The 19912-nt window shown below is 39.6% G+C and overlaps 1 protein-coding gene across 3 annotated transcripts in view; it reads right to left on the bottom strand.

The window, feature by feature from the left end:
• Positions 1 to 19912, bottom strand: part of DOCK10 (dedicator of cytokinesis 10) — a 194932-nt gene that overhangs the window by 77332 nt on the left and 97688 nt on the right. For all 3 annotated transcript variants that reach the window (XM_023510352.1, XM_023510353.1, XM_003784896.2), the window contains exons 8-15: positions 17477 to 17660; positions 15802 to 15887; positions 15427 to 15510; positions 15165 to 15320; positions 6861 to 7082; positions 6544 to 6666; positions 4993 to 5075; positions 1598 to 1720 (exon numbers count right to left, since the gene is read on the bottom strand). In XM_023510352.1, the coding sequence (XP_023366120.1) occupies positions 1598 to 1720; positions 4993 to 5075; positions 6544 to 6666; positions 6861 to 7082; positions 15165 to 15320; positions 15427 to 15510; positions 15802 to 15887; positions 17477 to 17660 (1061 nt within the window). The remainder of the gene's footprint in view (positions 1 to 1597; positions 1721 to 4992; positions 5076 to 6543; positions 6667 to 6860; positions 7083 to 15164; positions 15321 to 15426; positions 15511 to 15801; positions 15888 to 17476; positions 17661 to 19912) is intronic.

Raw genomic sequence — 19912 nt, 5'->3', positions numbered from 1 at the left:
TAAGCTCCCCCTAAACCCTTTTGACTACTCTCTTCTGCTCAGCATTACAAATTTTCATGCTTCGGTATACTGGCCAAAAGGAAACAAAGTGAAAAAAGCACTCAATTTTCTTTTTCTTTTAAGTTTTCAATGTATTTAATACTAGGCCTCACATACACATATCATAGTAGTTGTAAATGGAAACAAGTGGCAAGCATATATAAGTTGAGAATAATAAAAGGATACATTATAATTAAAAAATAATCCATAATTTCCAAAGTGAGAATTATGGACAAAGATATGAGTAACAGGTTGTCCTGGACAGAAATAGGAAATCAATTTTCACTTAGTGGCTGGGGTGATACTGGTATGGACAGGATGGTTTATTACCTTAAAGGGTGGGAGGCTCTCCCCAGGTAAGGAGGAGTCTTACAGGATTACAGAAGAAGTGAGATTGATTCAGGGACTTTTCAAAGATTTTACTTCTCACTTTTATTTTGCTTTCTATAATTTTTCCAGAGCAAAAACAAACATTGAGAAAAATTTTCTTCCAGTCAGATAGAAATATCTTCTCTACAGAAGCTACAAAAAAATTAATCATGCTTGTTTCAGAATAGGATATTTTCATCTTGGCTAACAAATTAGTTGATATGGGATTGCTGCTTTTTAGATGGCGAAGGCGGAGGTAATATTTGGGAAGAGCACTGTGTATTAGGGCTAACTGCTTCTGATAAATGCCTTGTGATGAAAGACCTTACCGCCCCCAGATGTTGGATGTAAGGGGATACAGTCAGTCAAACAATGTGTGGCTTTTACGTTTTGATTCTTTCAGCAATAATTTCCACTGTCTTTTCCAAACGTATTTGAATGACAGAGCTATTATGATTGATTGTATTCATAGCACTATAACTGTTCTGTGGAATTTTAAAATATAGTCCTATAATTCCTTAACATTCCCTGTATTGAGAGGTGTCTAGTCCCCTTGCTTTGACTCTAGAGTCTATGTCTTAGGCTCTGCCACAGCTGGGCAGCTCAGTATGTCAGAAATGGAACTATTGTAGTCTCTGGCCCCCAGCCTGAAACTTCTTGTCTCTTGGAACCATTTCTCTTAAAACACAGCCACCAAGCAGTGGGGAAGACAAAGGATCCCATGGCCAGGAACCCATGGGGAAGAACCAAGATCTCTAGCTCACAGACCCTGTGGAGCTTCCAACAGCCAGCACCAATGGACTGGTCTTGAAATTGGATCTTCTGGCCCCACCTGGCCTCCTACAACCCACACCATGAGTGGGTGACGTGAGCTGTCCTCACTTAGTTGTGCACAAATCATGGACTCAGGAGTAAAATAAGTAGTGTTGTCATTTTAAGCCACTAAGTTTTAGGGTGGTTTGCTACAGAGAAATAGAAAACTGATATGGTTTACCATTTCACACGCCTTCCACTGGCAGATTTTACTTTGGGGGCCCCATTTGGGGACATATGAAGTCATTGGAAAAGCATCTCCTTTCCAAGGGAGTTTAGACTTTTGTGAATCAGCTAATCAAGTATAGTTTATGCAGAGATAATAAATCAATGTAGCTGATCTATATTAAGTTTCAAGAACATCCCCAAATCATACCTTCTGTAATCTGACACGAGTTTTATTAGGTCCTCAGTTGAAATCTTGCTACTTTCTTGTCTATACAGTGGTGAAAATCTGGAATCTCTGTCCACATTTCCCTGGTTATCCTTAAATACTGATCTGAAAGAAAAATATTCAGGTTAATATTTGGATAATGTTTATGCAGTTGTGCTTTTTAGGTAACTAAATTAAATCTCTCATGTACAATGGAAGAAACTTCAGAACCTTACACAAAGTTTCATTGAAGTCTGTATTTTTGTTGTCTTTAATTTCTTATTTTCAACGCTGTGTCTAAAGTGATTGTAGTTCACATTACAACTTTTTAAAAATGATATCTCACATTTAGTAACTTACACCAACACCTTGGAGTACTGGAGAAGCAGAGAGGAATAAGAACACAAGTTATTGTTTTTAATTATTTCCTCAAGATATCCTGAACAGGGTCACTTCAATTTGGGTGGCACTATTAGGATTTATGAATAGTGGAACAGGGATAAGGTTTTATGCAGGTACAGAAGGCCAGACTCTAGAAACATTTTCATGGAGATAAAGGACGCCCATGTCACAATATTGAGGACAGAGACAAACATAAAATGGAATATACTTGAGTCAGGTTTTTGTATTAAATAAGGAGCACACTGTGAATCTGAGCCTTTATTTCCTTTGTTGGTCTACTGCATTGGAACTAAGTAGACTTAAAATAAATAAATTGTTTTTGTCCAAATAATATATTCAGGCCAGGCAGTACTTGCTGCCTATAGCAAGTAAATGCCCCTGTACTTCATCATACAATGTGTGGTCAAAGAAAAACTAGACCCATAAATAGTAGTTTTTCCTTCAAGATTTCGGAAACATTGAATTCTTCTTCTAACTTAAGGGCCTTAACCAGAATGTTTTTATTATTCTTTAAATTAACCAAAGAATTCAATGCACAGGCTGAAGTGGCTGTTTAAATGGACATCAGATCATAGAGCCCTAGTGTAAAATATAGACAAAGGGCCAGGAATTTATCAGAATGATATTTTTAGACTCTTTCAGCATGTCTCCTCATTTTACTCTGTGAAGCGAGTTACTGAGAGAAGGTAAAAGACCTCCTATCCAATAACAGTGGGAAGACGGAATGAAAATATTGAATTTGAACATGATTTTTGTTTACATATTACACAGGGCTTTTGTTTGAGTGCATGAGATGTTGAAACCAGTCTGAAGTCTTTCTCAACACTATCATTATATCTAATTATACTAAGTATAAGCAAGTTGCTCTGAGTTTGTGTGCATCTATAAAACTGATGTGCCACTTCTTGCTAAAGACTTTGCAGTTTTGTTAGACTGAGCTTGAGCAATAGCTTTGTAAATAATCAGTGACTTTGATAGATGTGAATTGTATCACTCATCTTTGCTCTTACGCACTGCTCTGTCATGGAAACAGCTCACTCACCTTGGATATTCACCCCCAACAGAAAGAAGAGTACAGCCCCATACAAGAGGTTTTGTCCACAATCCTGTATGACCTGTGGTTGCTCAATAAATATACTAACTGGCAAGAGAAGAAAGAGCTGACTCATTTACACAGATGATTTCTGGATGGCTGGGACACCATGCCTGCTTCCAACTGCCACAATTGAGCAATGAGATCACAGAATCATGATATTTGGGATATGATTGGGAGGATCAGAAAATGTGTCCCAGCCATCTTGAAACCATCTGTGTAAATGAATCAGATCTTTGTTTTCTTACTGGAAAGAAAAGAAGCTTAGGTATCTCTGATAGCTTTGCTCACAGGCAGCATGAACAGCCATGAGGAACAGAATGAATTAGATATGTTTTTTTCATGGTTATGGAAAACAAACAAAAGTGGTTCTCATGCAGTTTAAGATTATTTCAAGGAATTAATTATCTCATCAATAGAGCTTGAAAAAGACAGACAGAAGGAAGCGCCGTGGGTTTTGGTCCCTGCAAAGATTCAAATGGAGGTTGAAGAAGCATTTGCTGGGGATGCTGCCATCAGCACAGGAATCTTAGATAAGGGTAGCATTGTGCATTTTCTCTACTGTAGAGAAACCAGGATATAATTTTTGTTTTAGTTTTGTTGAATTTTGAAGGAACTGCCATGTTGTGTGCTTGTCCGTTTAGAATGTCTAATGAGACGGAGTGAAAGAAATCACTAAAGAGTCCTGGCCTGGATTTAGTCACGTATGTGCGCGGGAAGAGCTCCGTTTTCAACATGCCACATTGGAAAGGGCCAACTTTCTCCGGAATCAATAAGTGTGAAAATACCCTGTGTGGTCATCTCCACGCATTCTCTAGTCCTACTCCAAGGACCACCTTTTCACTGTAAGATGCCACTACAGTTGGTGCCCAAGAGGAAAACAGACTAATTTCAAATAAAATGCTGTTCACAGGGGTGAGCGATGCAGCAGGTGGGATGACTACTTCTGGGTAAAAATTAGACCATAAACTAAATTTTCAGTCCCACTCTTTTAACAACCATTGACTGTAAGGGCCAAAACATTTTAGGGCACACCGAAAGCTATACCATGAAACAAACTATTCAGTCTGCAAAGTATAACGGAAAGGCAAAGCAGTCACAGAGCCAGCAGTATCGACAGGGTGCTGAAGTAGGTCAGGGAGCTGCTGACCTCGTGAGTGACAGCCAGCCTGCCTTTGATGTGGTCACATTTATTTCAAGCAGTTTCCACACTGTGAGTGGGAAATTAGAATCTTCTTTAGGTGGATCTTGTGCTTTTTTGTGGTTAGATAATCCAAGTGGTCTAACCTGCAATCTTTAGAACTGTGCTGCTAACTGCTCTTTTCAGTTGCCAGGGAAATTTATGCAGAAATACATCATGTACACACACACGAACTGGCAGTGTCTACTGTCTCCTAACCTACCGTGAAAGTGCTAATTGGGCATTAATACAGCATGAGCTTGTGGTTTCTTTGGCTGACCTATGCTAGGGATCATTACTTCAATAGTTGGTAACGTTCTCAACCTCTCTAGAAACCTTGTCTTTCTTCCAGCACATTTACTTCACTAGACAATTTCAAAGTAGGATCGTCACTTCCGCTAACTTCTTAGGTTATTTCAATAATGGCTAATAGATGTAACAAACAAGTTCTGACTTGGATGTCTACCAGGGACCCACAGGACGCCTGGTCATTCACACACTGCACAGAGGTCACTGCCCTCTATCATAAGCTTTCTTGCTAAACTGTTCTATGAAACATATGTCTCTGGCGAGTTTGTGATGGTCACCAAGATGACCTTGTGAGTATTCTTCCGCATGTGAGTACACTAAAAATAACAGGCAACACAAAAGTGTTCAAAAATGAAGTTTCCGGTGCCATCTGTAAATGTGTCTGTATTTTGTTGGTTGTGTGGGCCAACCTACCTTACTGCCCAGGCGAATGGCATGCGGTATTTCCCCAACTTGCTGCAGAATTGCCTGTTTGACTTTAGTATCTTTTGTGCATACTAAGGGAAGAAAATGAAAATGTCGTTTAGAATAGCAATTTATAAGCTGTACATGTAAAATAATACTGATTACTTATTATTTTATTGAAACTCAGAGAAACTCTGCCTTATTGACCCACAGACTTCACCTTATCAAGAGCCAAATGGGGCCTGGAACCCGTAGTACAGTGATTATGGTACCAGTCACATAAACCATATGTGAGGCTGGCAGGTTTGAACCTAGCCTGGACCAGCTGAACAACAATGAACTACAACAACAACAACAAAAATAGCCAAATGTTGTGGTGGGTGCCTGTAGTCCCAGCTACATGGGAGGCTGAGGCAAGAGAATCACTTACGCCCCAAAGTTTGAGGTTGTTGTGAGCTGTAATGCTATAGCACTCTACCAAGGGTGACATAGTGAGACTCTGTCTCAAAAAAAAAAAAAAAAAGGGGGCCAAATGGTAGTCTCTGTGTTCAAGCTATTGTATAACATTTCTCTCTTTTTCTTAGTTTGGAAATTCCAAATGTAGAAAATATTTTTTATCTTAGAATATCTGTTACCTTAAAGACCTTAAAATCTTAAATAAAATAGTGTTATCAAATTTATATCCACAGTCTCTACACTCTGTTCTCTTTTATCCATTATGGTAGAAGTCAGCAGATTTGTTCTGTAAAAGGTCGTATAGTAAATATATGTATCATCATGGACCATATGGTCTCTGTCACAACTTTGCAACTCTGTTGCTACAGCAGGAAAGCTGCCATGGGCAACTGATAAATGAATGAGTGTGAGTGTGTTTCAATAAAACTTTATTTACAAAGTTGAATTTGGGTGGCACACTGTAGTTTGGCAAATCTTGAATTAAAGGACCCTCAGAAAATATGTTAAATGCTGTCCAAAATTGTCATGTGCTCAAGTTCAATTCTTGTGAGTTATTTTCCTCTGCAAGGAAAATATAAACTTTTCATCTTTATTGTTGATTAAACTGTAACGTGATTACTAAAGAAAATAAGATTATAGAAGAAAGGGAAAGCACGTTACCTGCAATTTTAACACTCAAAGCATTTACAGTATTAGCTTTCATCTTTCTTCACTTACGTGTTATTATACTGTGATTCACAATTACCTATCTTACCTTTTCACTTAGTTCATCATTAGCAGTACTGATATCTTAGTAAACTGTATTCACTTGCTTTTATTCAAATTATTCCACAATTTTCGTTGTTGCTAATAACTTTGACCCCTGGTTAAAGCTTTTTCCACATTTTTATTTATTTCTACCAATGCAGTCTCAGAAATTGCTAGGTTGAAAAAAAGATGTATACCAAAAAAGATATACTTTAAAAATTTCCTGGTGGATATTCATTTCTCCAATAAGTGACTATTTTAAGACATACATTTATTAAACTCCCTAGCTCAGCAAAGCAGTGTGACTTCATTTCTGGAAAGCAAATGAAGTTATTTATAAGAGAGATTATGCATTACCTTGTTGGAGTCTGGATTCTTAATGTAAGGTTCAGCACCACTGGCAATGTTCCCCATCAGGACTTTTTCAATTTTGGCCACCAAAACAATATCAGCATGTGGATTGCTTATAGAAAATACAGCCTGTGTACAAAGAAAGCAGCTAGTGAGCGTCTGAGAACCCACACTGAAGATATTCACAAAATGCTGCCTTAAAGAAAAAAAAAAACAGCTTTCAGAGAATTTTTAATCTGGGAAATCACCCATCTTATGTGATCTATTGGTAAGCACAATGGAACAAGCATCTTCTGGCCCATGAGAAGGAAACAAAGAGCCACCTGCTTCGGAAATTTTAGCCATTCCTCTGGAATTCCCTTGATGTGAGGTTCTTCTGATTGTCGTGGAGTGACAGGGTCAATGTTGCCATTTTCCAAAGCCACGGCAGCCCCTGAGAGCATCTGCCTGACAGTAGGGTGGTTCAGATCCACATGGAAATCGGCGGAGATCTTCTTACTGTCTCTGAGGTCATAAAGTGCCACGCTCACAAAAAAAGGCTCAATCTACATGAAAAGGAATAGATGGGTTTGACATAAAATCAGCACTGATGCAATGGGTTCTTTAATGTGTCCTTTAACGAAGCAGTAGATAAAATAAATGCAGGAAGGGAACTGCCCTTGACTCTGAGAACACCCTGGAGCCCTTTCCCCCTGCAGGAGTCTGGTCCCAGTCCTGTATTTCACTGGTTTCTTCACTTGAATTTCCCTCCCAGGTATCCCCTTCCACGTGTTGTAGTATATGGATGGGTTGGCCTTACAAATCTTTGTCATTATCTCCCCTGTATTCTCAGAAAATAATTGTCAGCTCAGCCTCCCAGGCCCCTTGAAATCTGTAAGGATATCCTAGACGTTTCTAGATTGCACTGAGGAGGAACATCACTGCTCCAATCACTTCTCAATTTTTTTTTAATCAAGGCTTGATAGAATAATGATAAGAGCTAATATTTATTCAGCATTTACTGCACATGTATGTGCTTGCCGCTGTCCTAAAGCATTTGAATAGATTAAGGTGCAAGATAGATATGCAAACACAGTGGGATGAGCAGGTGAGCGTCAGGGCCTGGGTCTGTTGGCAGAGCAGGCAGGAAGTTTTCAAAAAGGAGCTGATATCTCAGTTGGGTGTGTGTTTGGTAAACAGATATGAACTATTTCTTTTTTTACTTATTCTGAAATAATTGTGAACTTACAGTAGGATTGCAAGTATGGTGCAAAAAAATACTCTAATCCAGGTGTCCTCAAACTATGGCCCACGGGCCACATGCAGCCCGCTGAGGACATTTATCCGGCTTGCCGAGTGTTTTTGCCGTCGCTGCCTGTCCTGCTTAGCAGCCGACTTGTCCCAGGGCCTGCAGCCTGGTCCTCCAATGGTCTGAGGGACAGTGAACTGGCCCCCTGTTTAAAAAGTTTGAGGACCCTTACTCTAATCTCTCCATTTGGTCAGATTCTCCAACTATTATCTTCTTTCCCTTTCTCTCTCTCATTCACACACACACACACACACACACACACACACACTCCTATTATAACTAATCTGAATATTTTGAGAGCAAGTTTCCAATAGCATTCTACTTCTAAAGGCTTCAGCAGGTGTATCCCCAAATCAGGACACACCTCTGCCTAAAGACCATGCGAGTCAGGAAAACAAGGTTGGTCTAAGACCATGGTCCAGCTTACACGCACCATTGACATTCAATACGGCCAATGAAATCCACAACGTCTCTCTCTCTCTTTTTCCTTTTTTGGTCCAGAATCCCATCTATGAACACTTGTTGCATTTTCCTGGCATTTCTCTTCAGTTTACTTTAATCTGAATCATTCCTTAGTTTCTCTCTGTCTCTGAATTCTTGACAGTTTAAAGAGTATAGGACACATATTCTAAAGGGTGACCTTTAACCTGGGTCTTTTGTATCCTTCCTCACGACCAGATTCAGGTGTTGCCCTTTTGCAGCAATACCTCAGAGGGATGCTAGATTTTATACTTCATTGTATCAAGAGTGCAAAGTGTTAATGCTTCAGCACCTACGACATGAACCCTGGTCATGTTGGTATCTGCCAGTTTTCTCCATTATAAGGTCACCATTTTCCTTTGGTAATTGATCTGTGTTTCTGAAAATGTATTCCAAGGTTACCCCCATGCATTGCTACTCATCAAACCAAACTAGAAGTCTTAACCTCCACTGATAACTCCCACTGGAATCAGCTACGAGCATGATGGCTACCAGTGACCCTTGGTGATTCTCTAGCTCTGAGAGTATGCTCCAATTCCCTAAGTAGGAGTTAGGCAAACAGTGGGTTAGAGGTATGGTGAGCGACATGTGCAAAGACTCAGAAAAAAGCACAAGAAAGAAACATAGGAGTGGAAGCAAAAAATTTAGCTAGGAAATGTTTGTGGGAAAGGCATTTGGGAACAGGAAATGCAACCAAGAGGCTTGGAAATATTTGACATGTGTGTCTATTGGTTGATTAGAGAAAGAAACACACAGGGGCATAAACAAAATTCCAGGGTTTGCAGATAAAGAAAACAAAATCATTTGCTGATACTGGGGACAATTATACAAATACGAATTGTGAATGAGACAGAGAACATCATCTGTGAGACATCACAGTGGCAGGTGGATTTGTGAGTTTGGACCCTCCTTAAAGAAATTATGCTGGAGACTCAGCATTTTGTATGTGTGCTCCTGTTTAAGCCCTGAGATACAGACAAGAAAACTAGAACAGGATCTTGGGAAATACCAGCAGGCACAGGATAGAGATGGAACTAGGGAAAACAGCTTATAAAAGAGATTGGGAAATAGAAATTTTAATAAAAAACTGATAAAAATTTTAAAATGCCGTCAGGGTATCACAGAAAAAAAGCAAGATTCAAGAAGGAAGGAGTGGTCAACCAGAAAAACATCAAGTGCAACAGAGGTTAAATTTGATGAAGAAAAAAAATACACAATAAATGTAGTTATATACACATTATGCACTTGAATATATATACATAATTACATACACTATTTACATGCCCACATATGTAATTACACATCTGCATTATTAAAGATGGAATATGCCTTCAAAAATATAATTTCTATTTTTTTAAGGTGTGGTTAATTTTGAATTGAGGCTAATCATCTGAAATGCTAGAATTTTCTGGACAAGCAGAGCTCAGACCACAAGTAATAGGTGGACCACGTTATGATCCAGCTATTTCTACCCAGATTCATCCATGCTCTGGATCTTTTAAATGCTTAATGGAATCTCGTGTCTTCTGCATCATAACATGACCAGCTTATGATGGGAGTACAAGTTCTATTCCTCAATATTAAGCAATACTTGCCAGCTCTCTCGCCATTAGAAATAGATACCACATATGAAATAAATTCAGTAAATTATCTGTTTAAATAGAAAAGAATAGCAAAATAAAAGTTTTTCATTTTACCAATTTAATTTAATTTAGAAAAGCTCTTGGTTTGTGGTAATGGTAGTCTGCCAAGAGTTGAAATATGCAAAAATTACAGGAAAATAACTCAGGTAGGAACCCAAAACACATTGAAAGTCAAAGAAAAAAGTCCTTATTATTTTTCCCAAATTGTTGCATTTTGATTTCCATTACTGCTCAATGAATGGAAATAAATACTTTCTTTGATGGTCCATCAGAAAGTAAAGCTCACATGGTGATTCATTTATTTCTTTCAATCCCCCTTTTTCTACGTAAATGTCAAATCACTGGCTTTTCAATAAGGATTTGTTTAACAAAGCCCCTTCAAAGCCTAACAAATTACGTTGAGAATTCTGTACTCTTCTTTTTAAAAATTCAGGAACATAAAATTATAAATGTAGCTCTACTGTGAGGCGGCTTTAGTAGCTTGGATTTTTGGAATCAATTTCTATTTTCAAAGAAATATTTTATTCTATAAAACCATCAACTTGAATTTGGTTTACAATTTACTGACAAAAAAATTACATGCTGTCAGATATTGTTTTCTCATCACGAAAAAGTTCTTTCAGGGAGTCTGTAGAAGCTCATCCATTAAATGCAGTAGTTGGCTTTTAAGCAACTTGGAGAAGTATTTCAATTCATTTCAAACATGCTCATTGAATTAGAACAATGAATTTAAAAATAGTTGCATTAATAAAAGAATGTCATTGAATAAATATACAAAGATTAAAAAAAACCAATATCATTAAAGAACAAACTGCTATTAAGGTGAGCTGTGATTTTCTTTTTTGTATTATTGCTTATAAGTGCAATGAAATTGTCTTTTCAAAAGTTTTTTCGTAGTTTTTCAACATTCGTTATCAACTGGAAAATACATTTACAAACACAGAGATGAAGAAAATACTCCACATCGACTTAGCCCTTGGCCCTGACAGTTATGAAAGGGCCACACTAAAGCTAATCTCTAACCCGGGGTATTCTCCTGCCTGGGGAGACTGGCCCAAATACTGACATTTTGCTTCTGAATATGGGTCTTAGCACAAAGAAAGGAATCCACGTGGACGGAGTCATACACCCTCAGCACCAGAAAGAACAGCCCATTAGCTTTGATTTTCAGTTTCTAAATGGGAGTTTTAACTCTCAGGGATGTGCTGAGGCCCCCAAATGATTTTATTTATTTATTTAGAGACATGGTTTTTCTCTGTTGCCTGGGCTAGAATGCAGTGGTATAGTTGTAGTTTATTGCAACTTCAACCCCCTGGGCTTAAGTGATCCTTTTGTCTCCTGAGTAGCTGGGGTTACAAGTGCACACCACCATGCCTGGCTAATTTTTTAATTTTTTGTAGAGACAGGGAATGTCACTATGTTGCTCAGTGTGGCCTTCCTGCCTCAGCCTCCCAAATTGCTAGGCTTACAGGCGTGAGCCACCGTGTCAGGCCTATTTTTGTTTAATGAGACTAAATGACCTTACAATTTGAGTTAAGTTTTCCTGATACTTTCACATAGTTTCAAGAGCCAAGTTTCTAGGTTTTTTATTATTATTATTATTAAATCATAGCTGTGTACATTAATGCAATCATGGGAGTTTCTAGGTTTGGTTTTGTTTTGAAATCTTGCATGGAAGGATGGTCTGATTTCTCCTAAGGCTGTACACTCCATGGGTATTGCCCTTGCCATAATCAGGGACATCTTCTATTTTGCCCTGTCCACGGGAGCCCTCTTTGACCTCAAGTTCCTTGGTCCTCAGCAGCCCCCTGCCCCAGCCCACAGCTTCCAGTTCTCCCTCCCTTGGTTCCATGAGCTGCTCCTTCTGGATTACCTCCACTCCTGTAGTCTTTCCTTCTTTGTCTCCATTGGTCACTAGTCTACTCACCCTTTAAGTATCTGGTCCCTGGTCCCTTCTCTATGTACACAGACATTTGTTATCAACTGGAAAATACATTTATAAATCATCTACATTTTCAGATGATTGCTCCCAGGTCATTGTCTGGACTAGACTTCCAAATTTATATCTCCAGTCATGGTCACTCCTTTGTATCTCAAACTTGCACTTGAATTTTCCCAGAGTATCTCTGTTTGGAGATCTAATAGGCCTATCAAACTTAACATGTTTGTAAAAGAATTTTTTGACCTATATCCCACAAATCTGCCCTTCCTCCAGTCTCACCATCTCAGGAAATGGCGCCACCATGCATAGAAATGACCAAAGCAGGCTGGGTGCAGCAGCTCACAACTGTAATCCCAGCACCCTGGGAGGCTGATGCTGGTACATGGCTTAAGCTAAGGAGTTTGAGACCAGCCTGAGCAAGAGTGAGATCCCACTTCAACTAAAAATAGAAAGATGAACGAGGCATTATTGTAGGCATTTGTAGTTCCAGCTACTCAGGAGGCTCATTTGACTCAAGAGAATCATTTGAGCCCAGGAGTTTGAGGTTGCTGTGAGCTACGATGCCACAGCACTCTACCCAGGGTGACAAGAGTGAGACTTTGTCTCAAAAAAAAAAAAAAAATGAGCAAAGCAAAACCAAAGGACTCATCCTTGAGATTCCCCTTCCCGCTACTCTGTATATCTAATACATCAGGAAAACCTGTCATCTCAGTTTACAAAATAGCAGTCAAGTCTGTCCATTTCTCTAATCTTCCTTCCTTGTCAGATCTAGTTCAGGCCCCATGATAAACAAGGGTAGCAAGTGGTGACAGCAGTTCCCTCACTGGGCCTCCCGGACAGCTCTTGTCTCCTCCAAGCCATTCTTCTAATGGGATCTTTTAAAAACAACCCCCAGCACCTGATTTTAAAGGGCCTTAAACCCTTGAGAAGCTTCCACTCACTCTTCATGTGCCTTGAAGACGCTACAAGATCTTACCTCCGTTTCTCCCACCTCATCTGTGTCCCCTCCTTGTCTCTTTTCAGTTCCTGGAAGTTGCCGAGGCTTCCCTGGCGTGGCACGTGCACGCGCGCGGTCTCCCGGCTAGAACGCTCTCTCCTGATCTGCTTTTCTACCTTTCTCATTCCTCAGATGTCACCTGGGCAGGGAGGCCTCCTGCAACCAGCCTGTGTTAAGTAACCTCTTCCCTTGTTTCCCTGCATCAGGTCTCACCACAGTTATTTCTTTAAAAACAACTCTTCACAATGTACAATTATCTTGCTCATTTATTTTCCTGTTTACAATCTCCAGGAGAGACTGGGGACCTGGTCCGGTAGTTCCCTGCTGCTTTCCTTGCAGTCAGCACAAATCTGACCCACAGCAGAAACACAGAAAAAACACTTGATGGAAAATGAATCAATCCGGCTTCAACTACCTCCATTTCTACTCATACCTAATGCACAGTTAAAGCTTTATTTTGCAGCAAGATTCTTATAGATGATGCATTTCTATTTTAGCTTACTTGTTATCAAGGATCTCACATGTAATGATGGAAATATCAATATTCGATTCATAGATTTTAGAAATTTCAAAGCAGTTTCCCACATGTTTAGCTAACAGCACATATTTAGTGATATTTACTTTGGACTAAGCCCTAAATATTTTTCCACGTATTACCTCATTTAATTTTCACAGTGACCACTTAAAATAGTTACTGTTATCATCCCTGTTTATCGGAGAGAAGATGGAGGGTAATCCATCTGCCCAGCCTCAATTGGAAAGCCAGGTGATTTGATCCGAGTGTGGCACATCTCACTGGATCCTCCTCATGAAATTGGAAGTCCACACCATGAACCTTATTTTGCTTCTGTATCAGGGTATAAGAGTTCAAAAGGAATCACTGAGGCAATAAAAAAACAAGGTTTAGGGGCGGTGTCCGTGGCTTCAAAAAATAGGGCGCAGGTCCCATATACTGGAGGTGGTGGGTTCAAACCTGGCCCAGGCCAAAAACTGCAAAAAACAAAAACAAAAACAAAACAAGGCGTAGAGATGTTGGCGTCATCTTCTGAAAGCATCAGTCCTTTTGCCAGTCACTCACTATGACGACTAACAAAGTTGTTTTCCCCGCATCATGAATAGAGGAAGGCTTGGGGCTAATGTGGGCCCATTTATATGAATGCAATGCTCTTTCTGCCTTCTAAAGTCAATGTGGCTTGCAGCAAGGATCTGGAAGTCAGTTTTCTTCTTTGAGGTCCAAGATGACAATTAAGTGATGATAGATTAGAAGTTAAGACAGCATGCATTAAAAAAGAATGAAAGGAAATATGCCAAAATGTTAACTGTGACTTGTATTGATGGCAGGGTGAAGAGTGGTTTTGATTTTTTTTTTCATAGTTCAACATTTAAAAATGTTTATGCTGGTGGTCGCATAGTTCAACATTTAAAAATGTCCTGTTCCCACACATACATTTATAATCAGTATGGAACTGTCCACTAGATTACTAAGAGAAAATTCTCGAGAAAGCTCCCTTAATAGGAAAAGGAATCTTGTACTGATTCACCAAACATGCTGATGTTTCCAAATATCAGTGAGGAACCTTCGTAATTTCTGCTATTCCCATGTGCCACCTGTACCATTATTTATTTAATATTTATCTAATATTATTTTACTCGACTCACTGTTTAGCCTCATCCTCAGCAATAACAGCTGTAAAATCACAGGGTTTGTTAGCTTTGATTTTTCTCTACTATACACAAAAATATATAAAAATAAATGTATACGTATTAAAATAAAAATTCCAGTTTAAAAGCTATCTTGAGTCCCACTAAAAGGATACAAGCCTGGGGATCTTCTGCACCCACCATGCTGATTTCATGAATCCCAGAACACAGTCCCTCTGATGATGCTTCTTTCAATTGAAAGGAACATTTTGTGGTGGTCAGAGGCATGTTGACAAAGTCTGCCTTAGAACTTGCGCATTTGTATAATGTGGAAAACGCAGTTCATCATATTCCCTAGTACGTACACTAGGGCATGTGAAATTGGTGCTTGGAATTAGCAGGAATAGAAGAAATTTTGACTCTAGTTAATGTTTTAACACAATAACTAAGTAAATGACACAAAGTTTATGTTAATCAGTTTGATGAAAATATTTCAAATTGTATATGAAAACACTACACTGTACCCCATGTTTGCATGAATGTATACAGCTATCATTTAATAATAAAAAAAAGAAAAAAAAAAAGAGGAAATTTTGACGAGGGTGGTATGATCTGGCCCACAGAACAGAAACTTACGTTTGTTATCGGATCGTTTTCATTCTCTGTAACACATCCCTGAAGATTTAAGTTGAGAGTTTTACAGATGATCATGATTCTTTTGGCAGCTTTTTCTTCAAATGGTTTGATCACAAAGTCAGGTTCTAAAACATCCTTTTTTTGAAGTTTCAAGGTCTAAAAAATGTTTTGGAAGTTTTTAGTTAATAGAGAGACATTATAAATTATAACCCCCTGTTGTACAGATCAAGTTCCTATCTGCTTAGACAGAATTCTGACTTACATCTATATCTGGATCCAGTGAGAAGAGGTTGAGCCTCTCCAAGTTTCGTGTGTTTTTTACAGTATCTTCAGTTTCTGTGAGGTACTGCAGAGAAAACTGTGTTAGTCCTTGGTATCTACATATCCAAGTACAGCCCAGACACATCCACATGGCCCAGAAGTAGCCCTATTTTAATAACATCTATTAATACTCGGAAAATCTTGTAAAAATATGCTTTCATCTTTGAGGGCTGTGTGTGCATATTAAGTAAAATACGTAGGCTAATGGAAAGTTCTGAGTTTAAATCTTCAAAAAGTATATTTCCATCTTTTCCACAAAAGCAATAGCTAATAAGCAATTCGAGCTGATTTGCAAGTATAATGTCAAATGTATTACTTTTGCGAAGTCTGGGTGGAGGCTGTTCTCTGAAGAATCTGTTTCCTCGGGAGTGCATTCACAAGTCACGGGATTATCCAGCGGATCTTAAAAAGATACAGCAAGGCAGGTTACTAAGTCATACTCATGACCTGTACATTTTTCTAGCCTGTGACGTATAAAATGCAATAGGCGGGATGTTGATGAGCCTGTGCCTTCATTTCGCCCTGATTCCAATAGTCTCCCTACTGCTGGGGGATCTGAGCCTAGAAACAAGATCTCTTGATGATCATCTGGGGATTCTCGCTATGACACCATCCTGTATCCTAAGAACCTTTGACCTTTACAACACTGGGTTGTCTTGACTAACTTCATTAATGGTTACTAAACTTTTCTTGTATATGTATGCATTGGTGGTAATTATGACTCTCGGCCATCAATGTTAGAATCCATCTGCTTTCTCTACTTACTTATACTCTGTAAGACATTGTAAACATCAATACTATAGTTGATTTATTATTAAATCAATCGTAAATGCAAACACGATGGCATTTTGTTTGTTATCAGCAACAGTTTTCTTCTCCATGATCTCGTGACTCCTCCCCTTGGGAGCATATGACATGTAGACTGTGACAACTTAGAGATCCTTTGGTTCCTAATGTACCATGAACTGAACAAAATGTCTTAAAATAGTAATTGTTTACTTTTGGGAGGACCGGCTCTCTCCACTTGTTGTAAGCTTCCCTTCCACACAGCTATACAGGTGTTCCAAAAGTCTCCACACGAAGGAAAATCAACAAACTCCCACAGCAACAGATAATCTTAGAATGTGTTCACCACGAGAGGGACAGAAGACTTTGTTCGTGTGTGTGTAGAAAGAGGAGGCCAAAATGTATAGAACATTTTATAAATATTTTGCAAAAGTTTATAGTGAATGTTTTGTAAATAAAAGTACGTTGAGCTACAATTTCCCATTTTCCTTATCTGTGGTGATTTCCGGGACACCCTGATGCTGCCTTTTCCTTTTATTCCTTCTCTCTTGCTCCCTTCTCCTAGTTGAGAATGAATTAGAAACCTAGAGCATTAGACTTGGAAGAAGAATAATTTCAATCTTATAAAAATCTCTACTACCATGCATAATATTTTGTTGTCGTTGTTGCAATTTTTTGGCTGGGGCTGGGTTTGAACCTGCCACCTCCAGTATATGGGGTTGGCGCCCTACTCCTTGAGCCACAGGCGCCGCCCCCCATGCATAATTTTTGGAACTTTCACATATTAGTGGAGCTCAGTCTGATTGAAGAGCATAAATGAAAGCTGCCCTTTATCTAAAGGGAAGATTTGCATTAACTGAGTATAAGGTTCATTAATTAAATATAATAAAGGCCAACACCCCCCCCAAAATCCCCCCTCTAAGGTAACATCCTATCAGATGCAAACACAGGTTTGATGCTGCTGACAAATGATTCCCAATGTTGGTTGCTGGGCAACAGCCTCAAATCCTGGCTGGTTGCTTGAAAATTGTACTTATGTGTGGTGACCATCACCGTTTGGTAAAGATTCAGGATTCTTTTGGAGCACATAGCGCTGGGATAAATGAGCTAGATCAGACAGCTACCACAACTTCTAGCAGTGTAAATGAATTAAAAGAACAGGTCCCACTAGACAAAGGAGGGAGATGGTTTCCTGCGTCTCTCACCCAACCCCAGCTCGGTGAGCTCTGTGCTCCTGCGCCCCTGAAGGGTTCCCTCGGGGCTGATCTGCAGGATGCGGTTGAGGGTGTGGATCCACTCATCCATGTCTGTCTCTGTCTCAGCTGCCAGCACAAAGTAGGTCAGGTCATTCATCTTCAATTCAAAAGCATATTTTCTTAGTCTGTTATTCTGTGGAAGAAAAAGAGAGAAAGAAACGAGAACAGCAAATAGTAAGTCTTAGAGAGTGAGAGAACTTTCACATGGAGCTAGGTTTCCAGAGTCTTTTCATATAGGTAGGTAACCTTGAGAAATCTTCTGAAATGGGACAAGTTTTTAGATTAGCATGAATCACTTTGTTTGGTTTCTTTGAAAGCTTTTCGCACTAAGAAAAATCTTACTTCGGTTATTGGTGATTGGATGGTCATGTTAGCTAAAAAGTTTCATCTCAGGCACATGGGTGAGTAAATTATGAGCTTCTTTAAATAGTTGCTTTGAGTTTCTGCCTTCACTTTCTCAACTTATATTCTGTGATTCATTCCCGTTGGGTTTCTGACCCCATTACATCCCAGAGGCAGCTTTTACCAAGGTCATTAACAAGCTCTGTGATGTCAGCCTCTCTAAGGGACATTTCTTTCTCTATATCTTCCTTGACATTCCAGCAGAATTAACATGGTGTCCACCTCCTCCTTCTTGAAACCGCCTTTCTTTGGCTTCTGGCATCATGCTCTATCCTGGCTTTCTTTCCATCTCATCAGCTGCCACCTTTCCATATCCTCTGCTGGCTTTCTTCCTTCTCCTTATGACTGCTAATGAGAACCCTGGCTCTGCCTGAGTCTCCATTCCCTCCTTTCTTTCTTACCTAGTCCAGAAGCTTCAACTGACACCCATGTGCAGGGATGACTCAATTCCTTTCCCCACTCTGGCTTCCCCAGAAACTTCCAGACTCTTCCATAACTTGACATCTCTAATTTGCATTTTGGGACCAACTCACAAGGTCTTATTCTAGTTCCTGAACGTGTTCCTCTCACTTCCTTACTGCTGCTACAAGGCCTGAGACAGGTTCCATGACCACTGCCCCACCGTGCAAACTCCCCTCCCCCCAGGGAATAGACACTTGCCCCTTGTGTCATGTGTCTCTACCTGACTTGTGTGCACTCATCAAACCTCAGCTGAAAACCTCCTCGATTCCCCAGACTGTGACCTCCAGAGCACTTCACATAATTTGGAATTATATGCTTATCCCTTTTTGTCTGGTTTATAAATGTATGTATGTCTCCCTCAAGGCTATCTCCGTGAAGACTAGTCTATGTCGATAAACACTAAATCCTGTAACAGTGCCAACGCTCAGAAGGGTTCTATAACAAGGGGTTCAAAACAGTCTTATTTTACAAATGAAACGGAACAGGGTCCTATTCTTGGGGAATTGACATTCTAGTAGGGAAGAAGATTGAATGATTGAAGGAATGAACAAACAATTGAAAAAGAGATTCTCTATTGTTCAGAGAATTAAAATGGGCTGATGGGACAAGTAGGTACTTTGATCAGATGGTCAGATGGTCAGGTCTTTCCTAGAAGGTGATGTTTAATTTGAAATCTTAAAAGAAGGAGCGGGCTATTTAAGTTCTGGGAAGAATCTTTAAAGCAAGAGAGTAGAAGAGCAAATTATTACAATTGTATATATTCCATCCACGAGATTAGAATGTAGGTTCAAAGTGGAAATTAGCTTTCTTAGACCCGGGTGACTGTTGTAAGAATTACTGAAGACACTCCATCTCTGATTCATTCCCAGGGGCAATTCCAGTGCAGGATTCTAATTCCACTTTTACACACACGTTCTAAAGCCTGTAGTGAATTCATAATTGTAACAGAACAAAGCCCACCACACAGGCTAGCTCTATTAAAATGAATAAAAATAGGGGAAGAACCATAAACAAGAGCAATAGTTGTGGGATTGTGGCTAAATATCAAAGTATAATACTATATTTGAGAACAGGATTGCTATTTCCTGGTGGCAAGAAAATACCAATTTTTAATATCCCTCTGGCCATGTCCTCTTCCTTTGGGAAGTCTTCACAGGCCATCCCAAGACAGCTGTGCCTTTCAACTTTCACAACAGCAAATCGCTGCTGCAAAACAACACTTCCTAAACACCTGCCCTGTGCTTTACAGCCATGATGAGAAAAATCACGATTCGTTACATTTAACATACAATGAAATGGAGGCTGGGGAGATTAATTAAAATGTGTTTGGGACTATATCAGTAGCAAGCAACAGAGAAGGGAAGACAGTGCTTGTATGCTTGGGCAGCGTGCTCCTTGTCCCACCCGCTGAGTTGACTCATGCACTGCACGGAGCCAGACCCACAGATGATACTTGCTACTGCCCTGCCACCATCACACACCAAAAGCTGTGGCCCGGGAAGTCCTGGTCTCTCTAAGTGG

Source organism: Otolemur garnettii, unplaced genomic scaffold, assembly GCF_000181295.1.
Source record: "Otolemur garnettii isolate 467f Iridium unplaced genomic scaffold, OtoGar3 scaffold00013, whole genome shotgun sequence".
Lineage (NCBI taxonomy): Eukaryota > Metazoa > Chordata > Mammalia > Primates > Galagidae > Otolemur > Otolemur garnettii.
The sequence above is the reverse complement of the archived record's forward strand: the minus strand, read 5'-3'. Positions and strand labels throughout refer to the sequence as shown.